Source organism: Telopea speciosissima, unplaced genomic scaffold (genome assembly GCF_018873765.1).
Source record: "Telopea speciosissima isolate NSW1024214 ecotype Mountain lineage unplaced genomic scaffold, Tspe_v1 Tspe_v1.0525, whole genome shotgun sequence".
NCBI classification, from domain to species: Eukaryota; Viridiplantae; Streptophyta; class Magnoliopsida; order Proteales; family Proteaceae; genus Telopea; species Telopea speciosissima.
Window position 1 is genome coordinate 12,911 of NW_025317861.1, and position 12,146 is coordinate 25,056.

Consider the following 12,146-nt stretch of genomic DNA (forward strand, 5'->3'; position numbering starts at 1 on the left):
ATCTCCTCAGGTTCCTTAGCCCATCTTAGCAATCACCCATTGCTCCCCTTCCCAAACCCAGATTTTTTCCTTCTCTGATTCTAATTTTTCGATATTGATCTTAAACAAACACCCAGAAGAGATACCAATTTTACCATTAAAATCGTCAAATTACATTCTAGAGTAGTAAATGCAGCGGTGATATTAGACAATTATTTGTAGAGAAAAGAAGACAGATTAGTACTCCAAAAAGTCCGATCTTGTACACAAGTTTTCTCTATTAGTTTGAATAACCAAAAGGGGGGGGGGGAGCAGGAGAAGAAATACAATAAAAACCAAAAAGGAGATGGAGATTGGAGAATGATCCTTAGGGGCTTCAACCCATGGCGTACTTCTGGGTCCAGCTGCGAGCTGTGGACTCATACTTGACTTTGTCTGTCTTGCACATGTGAGCGATCTCAGGAACCAGTGGGTCATCTGGGTTTGGGTCGGTGAGCAGAGAACATATGGAAAGCAAAACCTGCATGAATCAAAGCCCATCAGATGTCAAAAGGGATAGAAAGATTTGTTACTGTCAAAAGAGCACAATCTTACTACATCTATATATGCAGTGAGCCCTGAGCCAAGGAGGTCACCACTACCTTTGAAATGGTGAGAGCAGGACTCCATTGTTCCTTGAGTATGTCCAAACAGATGTTCCCATTACTGTTTATATTTGGATGAAAGACTTTGGTCCTGAACGCAACCTGCCCAAGAAATTATCCCTGTCAATGTCTAATAACTTCTAGAACCAGTATTCCATAAAGCTTTAAGAAAACCCATTATAATGATATTTTCTTCCTTAAATCTGTGGAAACTGGAAAGTACATAGAAATTAAGGAGGTTTTGTTAGTTAGTTGTTTACCTTGGGAGGCTTGAAAGGATAGTCAGGTGGGAAGTGGATGGTTACAAGGAAAACACCCCCAGAGTAAGGGCTGTCGTTTGGAGCAATGATGGTTGCCTGCCAATGGAACATATCATCGGCCACTGGACCTGAACATTGAATCACATAAAACCCAGAACCAATCAATACCCAACAAGACTAGAGTTTAAGGAAACCCAGAAAGAGTTGACAACATACCTGCGCTGCATGAAGTTGGTGGGTCTCTCTGCAAGTCCTTGAGCTCCTTAAAGATTCTCTTGGATGCCATTCGAGCAATCTCTGGAGTTCGAATTATTTCTCTCAGATGGAGAAACCAAAGAAACCTGAGGGAAGGGCAGACAGAAGAGGGGAAACCACACGGCTGATATGTCCTTCAGGGAGGGTAGATGGGGTGTATATAATGGATGCATCACTGGAAAAGGTGGAGGATGAGAGGTGGGAAGGGACAGGGAGTGATTGATTGGTCTACTGATCTTTTTGGGGCTGAAGGAATGTGGGCACCAGAGTATAGATTCCTGGTGGAAAGCAGCAAGTCAAGAATCACAGAAAGAATGAATAGGAGAGAGAGAGAGAGAGAGAGAGAGAGAGAGAGATGGGTTTCGTATGTGAAAACTTTCACTAAATTGGGATGAATTCAAATCTTGTAGACAGATAGAAACCCACGCACCATGATTGTTCAAGGCAATGAAAGAAAGAAATTCCCTTACACCACCGCCCTAAATTGTTCTTATCAATAACAGAGATGATAGATAGGTCGTACGTCACCCATGACCCTCGTCTCTCATTCTTATTTGGTTCCTCCAGTTAATGATGAAATGGAGAAAAATGAAATTTCCCCCACCACCTAAAAATTAAATTTTAATTATTCATATTCACTGTAATAATTCATTAAATTAACAGAAAGTAGTGGTTCAAACTCAAAATTGAAATCTCAAACTATCAAAATCTAAGAATCCATCCAGAATTCCAGATATACTATCTATTCTACTGGCAGAGATACCACCAACGGCGCTACCAGTTTATCTTTCAATTTTTAATGAAGTTGAAACTGGAAAGTAACAAAGTCAAAGCGGAAGGGAATCTAAAAGTCACCACCAGCCATCGTCCAACAATATATAAAACCTATGTGCTGCCATACACATAGATATTCCTTCTTAGCACAAACAGTACCGACATCAACACCCTCCACATTGGCGGCGGTGGCAGTGGTGGGGCGGTGGCAAGTAATATATTTATCAGAAAACTCTCTTTGATCAAGCGGCGTAAGGAATTTTTTACTCACAATCTCACATGCTTTTGCTAATTTTATAATTTGAAGACGTACCTCGCTTGCTTAAAGAACTCTCTCTCTCTTTAAATATATTCGATTCTAATCCTAACATCAACGATGGTTGTTGAGAATCAAACCAACTCTTGATGTACTTATCTTATCATGAACTGTCTTCCAATGTTTTTTTCTTTCCTCCGGCTCGACACCATTGAATGTCCATCTGTAATGTGTCAAACTCTCAAGCCAAATTACAAGACATCACAGGATTAAGGCACTACAAAGATGTTCTTTTTCTTATATTCATAGAATTGTAAATCATCTATTCACCAAATTTGTTGGGAGCATAATCGCACACTTAAATTGTTTTTTTTTTTTTCTTTTTTTTTTCTTTCAATAATTCACATTTTATATTTTTCCATAGCAAGTTGATTTTGTGTTGGCATTATTATAGAAAAAGATATTTTTCATTTTTGTTTTTCTCTCATAAAAAAGGGAAAATAGACTATATGGATATCGGATCCGATATGAGGTTTAGGATGGGGTTTATTAGGATAATCTTAGAATTTTTAGGTTTTGACTCTAAGTGTGATCTTGTAAGTTATTTAATTTCGTCGGTTTCTTATTTTATCAAATTAGAGAGTCGCTGTTTTAAGAATATTGAGCCCTCTATGGGGATTAGACCAAGTTGTCTCTTAAGCTCTTATATATTTATTTCTGTAATGCAGGTTCTTTCTAGGCCATTAGAGGTGTATAACCTATATTTATTTAAGGGCATTAAGGTTGCTAGACATGCTTTTGAAATTTCTCATTTGTTGTTTGTTTATGATATTTTTATATTCGATAGGGCTACTAAAGGGGATGTTTCAACAATTAAAACGGTTTTGGAACTGTTTTCGAATCTGTTTGGGCAACATAATTATAATTTCCATAAGAAAGTGTGTTTTAGTAAAAATGTGTAATGATATCAAAATATATTTATGTGGCTTATTTGGATTAAACAAATGACTAATGAAGCTGTCTATCTTGAAACTAATCTTTTTTCATCAATTGGGTTGCAATCTATATGGATCATGTCGAAAAACGTTTCACCTCTTGGAAAGTTCGTCTAACTCACAAACATCGGTCATACTGTGTTTATTCAATCTATTTTATCTCTTGTCTCAATATATTAGATGAAGGACCAAGTTTCCTAGGCCTCCATCCACGATGAATGGGATCCCATTCACCGAGGAGAGGGAGAGGACGGAAATGGGTATTGGGAAGGTATTTTGGAACATACAAAAACCCTAGGAGGGGTTTGTGAATCCTGTGATGGTGTGGCTGAACTGTCCTCTATGGGTGGAGGAAAACTTTGCTCTTTGATGAATTGTTTTTAACTTCCTAAGAAAGTCTATAGTAAGTTAAATTTGATCAGTGCTAAATTTTGGAATAGAGTAATTGGTGACGAGGTGTGCTAGTTATTTGTCTTGGATAAAAATATGTATTCCTCAAACACTTATGTGGTCTAGGTTTGTGGGACTCTTCCACTCATAACAAAGCTTTGTTACTCTAACTTGGGTGGAAGCTGTTAATGATACACAAGGTCTATGGCCTTCTCTTTTGTGGGCTAAATATTTTTATCATAAGTCTTTATTACACCCTTCTGTGACTTCGAAGAAAGGATCTTGGACCTGAAACAACATTGCTTGCATATTGCCTCTTCTCATGAAAATGGCGTAGTTGGTACATGTCCTTAAGCGAGTCATTTGTCTTCTATTCAAACTAGGCCGTAGATTTTTATGTGGAAATTGAAAAATCCATCCTAAATTCAAAATCTTCTTGTGGATAGTTTTACTTGAGGCACTACCTTGCAAACCTAAACTAGTCAATTGGGGGAAGGTGGATGATAAATGTGTGTTTTATTGAAGGAATGTCAAATCCCTATGGCATTTGTTTTTTCCTTGTGACTTTTCTAAAAGGCTTGGACTAAGGACTGAATTTTTGCGAGTGATTCTATCCTAAACTTGTGTCTTTCTATTTTAATTGATGTTTTGCAATTGTTAAATGATTGTCAATGGTTCTTCATTGTGTTGCCAATTACCTGTTACTTGGATTCACAGGAATCAAGTGGTCTTTAAATGTCAAAAACCTAACTCTGTTAGAATTTTGCATAATGTCTCTCGATGGATCAATGACCTCTATACATCTCTTTTAGATTGTGATTTTTCTCCTTGTTTGTCTGCATTTTCTTTGGATACCTTTGATATACCTACCAAGAATCATCCTACAGTTATCTGTGCTGATACTTTCGATTCATCGACTAATGAGGCTTGTTGGGTTGTGCTTCTCTTGTATCAAAACCAGTTTGTTTTTATAGATTTCGACAATGGTTTAACAGGGGGTGACAGAAAAGTAGCAGCCAAGGGTCTTCTTCAAGGGCGTCAAGGCAACGTGGTAATTGAGATACCAATCAATAGAAGTATAGACGGGTTCTGAGGAGGTGATTAAGTTCATTCCTAAGGTTGAAGATATTACTTGACCTTGGGATTGTCTTACAATTCTGCTTGAGATACATCTGTATTGTATGATATTTGACAACTTTGTTCTGAAGTGACATGACAATTCTGTGGTGAGGTTTGCTCGCTGCCTTTCACAGCTAGCTAGGATAGGGAGATAGACTTTGCATGTTCTTACACTAGTTAGTTAATTATTTGTGTTCCTTCCATCAAAAACAAAATTTTCACATTGTTGGCAACAAAGAGTTATTCTAACCATTCTCTATCATTCCATGAAATTCACATAGAACACATCTTTTTCATTCTGCAAGGGGTTCATGCTCATCAAGTTCTCCAAAGTACTATCATGCTTCTCTATAATCTCCCAAATTGTCTTATGTAGAGGACAACCCTCTTGAACATAAAACACTGCACATTAAAGCCAGCACGCAAGAAGCAGTTGGGACACAAATACGAACAAAATACGTTTAAGTATTCACTGGCGCATCCAAATTAGTGCCATCTCTGAAAGTTGATTTTAACCCACTAAAAGCATACACTAACACAAATTGAAGCCAACCTTTCGAAGTATTTTTTTTTTAAATAGCGATACAAAATATGAATATAATCCATGTTCATGCAATGAAACAGCTGTTCTTTCAGATTGAGGGTCTTCCTCCCATCTGGTTAATATATGAGATGAATTCTAAATCCAAAAAAAACGAATGCTCTGCCAGATGGGGGATCCTCCTCCCATCTGGTTAATATACGACATGTTACCAGGTAATGCTGAGTCATCCACTGCAGACCACAAAGACGAAGAAAGCAAGACACAAACCATCTGATTCTTTTCAGAGAAGCTCCCTAACAACTGTCAGTTGAAGACTATACACCAAGGCCTGCAGCTTCCTCAACAGAGAGAAAGAGTAAAGGAACAGCATGGGAGAGAATTCATGAAGGAGACTGGCAGGGGTTATCTTTCCTTTCACACCTATTCTTTCCTTGATTACAAAATAGAACAGCTCTTCTGTGCCTTTTTCTTCTTTTTCTTTTGCTTGGGTGGCTGGAGCACCACTTTTATGGCCGCATCAAAGACTGCTTTAACATTCTGCATTCATAACAAAGTTTTCACAAACCCATGAATACATTAATTAAGTTGTCCACACCTTATCCAAGCATCAGATTAGCAAACCAAACATCTATACCTGCTGTGTTTTTGAACTGCATTCTATATAGGCAGGTGCTCCAATCAACTTCTTCAGCTCTTCTCCCTACAACAGAAACAGAGAGCAATTAAGAGACCACAACAGAACTCAGAGAAAATATTGCATTAGGTTGAACATGGAACTGCCAATGTATCTACCTGAACCGTAGTAATAGGCACTGCACCGGGGTGGTCTATAAAAAACTGTTTATCATCCCTAAGATCTGAGAAACATAAATATTGGGAGTCAAAAACACAACAGTTTCTTCAAAAAAATTTAACAAATACGCCACAAAAACTCGAAACAAGATTACCCAGGGGGAAAAAAATAAAAGAAGCAAGCACCAGTTATCATAATAGAGTTGAAACTTGAAGCTGTAAACAGAAAGTAATTTTCTTCTAACTTCTTATAAACACATGAAAATTTTGGGAAGGTCAAACAATGCATCAACAAAAATGGAGAAAAATAGAAAGAGGATCACACAAGGGCAAGGAGCACTTGCACTACTAAAAACATTCTATGAATCATTAACATTAATAGCATCATGTTTTGTCTTTCCTTTTCTGTGCTCCATCTTTTTCAATGAAATCCATTATTCACCTTAAATAAAATTGAAGCCTCCCTCCCCCTCCCCCCCCCCCCCCCCCAAAAAAAAAAAAAAAGAAAAGAATTAATAATGGTATTCCATTAGAACCATGGTATTGTTTCAACTTACCAAAAAAAAAACTGCGAGCTTTTCCTGTTCTGGCAGGCAATTTATAACATCTCAATAACTTCTTTTTTTTTTGGGGTGGGGGTGGGGGGTGTTACCAACGACTAAAGGACTTTTGTTGCCAGGACAGAGCCCAACAGCTTTACTCTCCTTCAGTAATTGTGATACCAAAAAAAGAGAGAAATAGTACTCTATCATAAGCTTTCTCAACAAGTGGGGGGAAAAAACATTTCCCATGGCATCTAGAACAAAGCAGCAAAAACAATGAACCGATGTCTTAAAAAATTATGTTTCTATTCCATATCTGCACAAATACTCAAGTAGGACAAGTCAAACAGCATAAGCAAACAGATGCATCTATCATGTGGTCCTACAGAAGAAGTTTAAAATCATTAAGGGAGCACATATGCCAAATTTTTTAAGGTTAAGAACCCAGGATCCTAAACCAGGAGGATGACCAATCCAAACAACAAAATCTGTTAACTCTTGCAGACTTTAGAATTCAATCATAAAATTACGCAGATTCACTGTTTCTAGCAGCTAAGAGATAGTAGTAATGAAAAGACACCATGAGGACTTGCATGGCAACTGCAAATTTTGCTTCCTAATTTTGAGAAAACTGATCGATTAATAAAATGCTTCTAGAATTTGGAAGGACATAAACGCATAGAGAAAAATAGATAAAATAAGCATACTTGTCAAGAAATATAGCCTTGGTAGTTGTGCAGATAATTTGGACGAAAATTCATTTTGAATTAGTAACAGATGTCAAACATGTAGGTCTCTGGTCTCCATTAACAACTTACTGAATACAAAGCACAATCACATTGTTTAAATCATTAAACAACAACAACAATGAAAGTCAGTTGCTTAACATAATGTTTGCAAGTTCACCAGAACCAGGGACTGCATTATTACATGAGGTCAGCGACAAATGGCAAGTATTAGCTATGACTTTCCCCAGAACAATCATGCCACATTGATGCACAGTTGTGAGAAAAACACAAGTCCAAATGCACCTGAAATAAATGGAGATGGAAAGAAGATGCCAACCCAAGAGAGTAGAATTTTCTTTGTAACATGAAATATATGAAGCTTCCCATGTAAGAGTATCAGAATGATAAATACAGTGAGAAGGAGAACCAATTAGCAGATCTTCAAGAGAGTAAGTGGGAGTGCTGAAAAGCGAAGAAAATTGATGACTGTAAACTGGAACAAAGGACAACACATTAGTTAAGATGGAATAAGTGGGGTGAGTGCCGTTAACCACAAGTAGACACCCTTAAAAGCCAAGGACAACGAAATGGGTAAAGAGAAACATCAACAGGCCAAAAATAGGTTTGAGGACAGAAAAGAGAAACAAGGAAAGTCATTTAACCTAAAATACATCCCCAAATGAGATATGATGGCAGAACAGAAGTTACCAGCTGCCAAACGGGAATCATTGTAGATGACTGATAAGAGAAAACAAGAAGGCAAGCTGCAGTCCTCCTGCAGGCCGCACACCCCACAACCCCTCTCTACTTTCTCTCACCAGGCCGATCATAGAAATCTAGCAAATATAGCACAATAAAATGCTAGATCTTCCCACGAATAAGGTATGAGCAAACATATTTATCATAAAAGATGTTTTACATAATTTTAAGTACAATACAATCATATTGTAAGAAGTGATAATGAGGGGAATATACAAATACAAAAGATCAAAAGATTGAATCTGGAATCAACATATTTCTCAAGCTACCAGAAAAGGAACCTGCTTTCTCTAAATTGTTGTGATAACACAGCATTGTTTTACCATTTGTCTCCAAAAGCAAGACTAAAATTTGGAAAGCCAAGGAATGACAGATACTAACTCCAAGAGCAGATGTTTGGCAGCAGCAGTAACAGAAATAGAGGGACCTGAAACCAGGTTTGATTCTGAACCAACATGAAATTAAATATATCCAAATATTAAAGATTTGATCCGAAGCAAAAACAAGGACACCCCATACCGTGCAATTTGACATTCACATTCATAATTTTTGAAATAAACAATAATCAATCATTTGCATTGGAGACTTACAAATAATGTCAAGCACTTCATATCAGTAATGGACACTCCTTACATTCACAAAAGATTTTAACAACAAATTTTAATTAGTTTTGTTGATACTAACTACTCAGTTGCCAGAATCAAGCTGTAAAACCAAAGAGATGCCACAAATAAAGAGTAGTCACTAATGTTAACAAATGCTAAACATGGGCCATTATTGTATTGCACAATTCAAAACTTTTAAAAGTAGTACATACATAACAATGCAAAGAAAATGTGATGTTTCTGAACCAAAATAGTCAAAGCACCAGCAATCCTAATCTCATGAAAAGCAAAACAGTATTAACTATTAAATACCTCAATAAAGAAATAGCCTAAAAATAAGGTGACAATATTAGACTACCTCATCCATCTATCTCTTTTACTTCTATTCGATCATTAGTGCAGAATATGGAACTCAGTTATCAGTGAACCACAAAAATGTCCTCTAACCAACTTCTCTTGATGTATAAATTCTCCAAAAATGGTTAATTTCCCCTTTTACAAACACTCACACAAAAACCCTAACTCCTTACTAGGTCATGACAAGAAAGCATAAGATAGAGCCCAAGACATTTCTACCCTTCTGCCCAACTATCTTGAAGCAGGCTGACTCCCAAGAAAAGAAGTGGAACCAACCTCAATCCTAGAGATCATCATCCATTAGACAACTTCAATGTTTCACCTTACAACCACAATGCGAAAAAATGAATAATTTTAACAATCATAAAATGAAGAAAATAACATATAAGTAGGTTTTCATAAAACTCTTATCCTTATTTAAACTATCAAGCACTACATATCTGTTGTCACCCAAAACAAAAATGTCATTAACATCGCAAAAATGAAAGGTAAATATGGATAATAAACACTACAAGAAATAGAACAACAATAGAAGGAATTTAATTAGATGGAAGTGATGTCTAACCGAGCTTTGTTCCAACAAGAATTATTGGAACCCCAGGTGCATAATGCCTCAGTTCAGGAATCCACTGAAAATAGAAACCCCAAACAAAAATAAATTACCAGCAAGCTATTGGTTTACATCTTAACTGAAAAGATATATATACGCATGAACTAATTTTGAAGGAAGACAGTTTTTTTTTATTTTTATTCACAAGGAGAAAGAATCAATCCCTCACCTTCTTGGCAACATTTTCATAGCTAGCCTTGCTAATGAGAGAGAAGGCCAAAAGGAACACATCAGCACCACGATAGCTTAAAGGTCTTAATCTATTGTAGTCCTCTTGTCCTGTTTCATAATTAACAAAATCAGGGCGAACACTACACAAAAATAGAACCATGGAGGAAAAGAGAGAGAGAGAATAACTCACCAGCAGTATCCCACAATCCTAGATTGACAGTGCTCCCATCCACAACAACATTTGCACTGAAATTGTCAAATACAGTTGGCACGTAATCCTGTTTTCCATTACAATGCAAAAGAAAATAAGATTTCGCCACCAATAACATTACCACGATCTTTAGTAACTTATGAACCAAACATTTCAGAAATCAAGAGGAATTCTTAATAAACAACTTGAAATGGGAGTAAGATCGTACAACACAACGTACAACACAACGATAATCCAAATCAAACACTAGACTTCAAAATGCAAACCACAATACAGAATATTCCGAGGCAATCCATGAAAATGGGAAATTTGAATTTGAAAAAAGGAAAGAAAAAATTAAAATTATACATGAAGAGCTCCTCCACCTTAGAAGGATTATGTTTCGAGCCATAAACAAAAAAAAATATATGGAAAGTTGGTTTTTGTTTTTTTTTTTTTTTTAAATTTATTCCACAAACATTTCCTAAATCAAGCATCAGCAGATGTTACTTGTTAGAACTTGTATACCCGACGATACCCATTCATCCCCCTCCCCACCCCACAAAATTGGGAAGGAGAAATACACAAAACCCATAAAAAAAAAACGGCACCTTTCTTCCGATAGGATAATAAAATTGGTCGGGGAGAGAGTGAGAGACGATGCAAAACCTTAATTTTCTCATAAGAGAGGAAGAAACACGAAATTCATAAATTAGGACTCACCGTGGGGAATGTGTTGCTGGTGTAGGAAATCAGCATACAAGTTTTACCAACGGCACCATCCCCGACCGTGACACATTTGATGAAGCGAGACGCGCTCATTTCCGCCGGCGAAGCCGCAGATCTTCTCCCGACTACGACCAGCTACTCGGACAACACCCTAGTCTTCCTTGTCTTCTCCTTTCTGTCTGTCTCCTTTCAACTATACATCTGCCCATGAAGAGAGCCCAACAGAAAACCCCATTTCTCAACAAGCTCTCTACCAAATTAATTCCAAACCCTAATGCAGAGGAGACGAAATAAAAGGAAAAGAGGCACCGATGTCTTCCGATCACCAAAAAACCGTAACCCTAACCCCAGAAAGAAAGAAAGAAAGAAAGAGACTGAGTTTCCAGTCGCAGAGAGATAGAGAAATGTGGGTTGGAGAGAAGACCCAATCACAGTAGCAGTCTCATTGATTGATTGAGAGAGAAAGACAAAGAGGAGGAGAGAAAGTGAGAAACGAACCTTGAAGAAGCCGGAAAACAATGCGGTGGAAGCGTTCGCTGACCAAACCCACCCTCGCCAGCTATCAATCAGCTATCTCGCTCTTATCCAAAACCCCTCACCCCGAAAACTCCCACCAACAACAAATTCCACCACAGAAATAAACTATAACCCCACAACCCAACCTCCTTGTCCTCTCTCTCTCTTCCGTCTTCTTACCCACCACTTCCATTACAGGTAAGACAACCTGATCGTAGATTAAGAATACGGGTCATGTTAATATAGAATGACAAATATGGAGAACCTTTATGTGCAACACTCTCATACGTTCCGCGTGGCATAAGAACTTCATATCAACCTTACGATTAGGATTTTTTTTCCTCATGAAACCTCACCGTCCGATCATCCTTATCTGCTTCCAATCAACGGATGAACTCTAAAAGGGCTTCTAATAGTAGAACATCCTTAAAAGATAGAGGTGTGCGTGTCACGCATCTACGTTTTAAATAAACCATCTATTTTTTCCTTTATTTTTTTTTTTTATCGAAGAGGATCCGTTAGACAACTGGAATATTTTTTTTTTAGGAAAGATTATTATTTGTTAAATAAATGTGAAAAAGGCAAAAATGGAAACACAGATAGATTTTGCTGGGCTATAATTATACAATTAATGCCCTACGATGGCGGATTCTCAGTGAATCGCTTTGCGGACCCAATCACTCCATCTTCGAGATAAAAACGCAAAACCCCTGATCCCCAATGGTAGCTTTGTAAATGAACTATCAATTACAATTCTAGTTTTAAGAATTTTGTTTTATGGAATCTAATATTTCCTTCCTTTAATTAAGGGATTGTCAACTTTCCCCAATTTTTTTTTAAGGATTGTTTAAATGACTTGACACCTTCTTTTGATGAACCCAAACAAATCCCACAGGACACACCTGACACACATTCCAATGTGATGGCAATG

At 37.3% G+C, this 12,146-nt stretch overlaps 2 protein-coding genes and 1 long non-coding RNA gene across 4 annotated transcripts; 1 reads left to right on the forward strand and 2 right to left on the reverse strand.

The window, feature by feature from the left end:
* Window positions 1–350: 350 nt before the first annotated feature.
* Window positions 351–1,408, reverse strand: LOC122648167 (ubiquitin-conjugating enzyme E2 28-like). 2 transcript variants are annotated; one of them, XM_043841413.1, is made up of 4 exons: window positions 1,100–1,408; window positions 884–1,011; window positions 581–725; window positions 351–546 (listed from the first exon to the last, which is right to left on the reverse strand). In XM_043841413.1, coding segments are annotated over exons 1-4 (345 nt in total). In that variant the 5' UTR covers window positions 1,170–1,408; the 3' UTR covers window positions 351–544. The 2 variants fall into 2 exon arrangements, with proteins under 2 accessions (XP_043697348.1, XP_043697347.1); XM_043841412.1 differs by having other exon boundaries at window positions 351–499; window positions 621–725; window positions 1,100–1,401.
* Window positions 1,409–5,208: 3,800 nt separating this feature from the next.
* Window positions 5,209–11,370, reverse strand: LOC122648164 (rac-like GTP-binding protein 5). The gene is made up of 8 exons (XM_043841410.1): window positions 11,198–11,370; window positions 10,694–10,900; window positions 9,971–10,058; window positions 9,779–9,888; window positions 9,565–9,628; window positions 6,009–6,073; window positions 5,851–5,916; window positions 5,209–5,753 (listed from the first exon to the last, which is right to left on the reverse strand). Exons 2-8 carry the CDS (start codon window positions 10,790–10,792, stop codon window positions 5,652–5,654), a joined length of 594 nt encoding a protein of 197 aa, XP_043697345.1. The 5' UTR covers window positions 10,793–10,900; window positions 11,198–11,370; the 3' UTR covers window positions 5,209–5,651.
* LOC122648165 lies at window positions 5,665–6,167 on the forward strand. The gene is made up of 2 exons (XR_006331032.1): window positions 5,665–5,803; window positions 6,097–6,167. It is a non-coding gene; the product is annotated as an uncharacterized LOC122648165 (long non-coding RNA).
* Window positions 11,371–12,146: the final 776 nt, after the last annotated feature.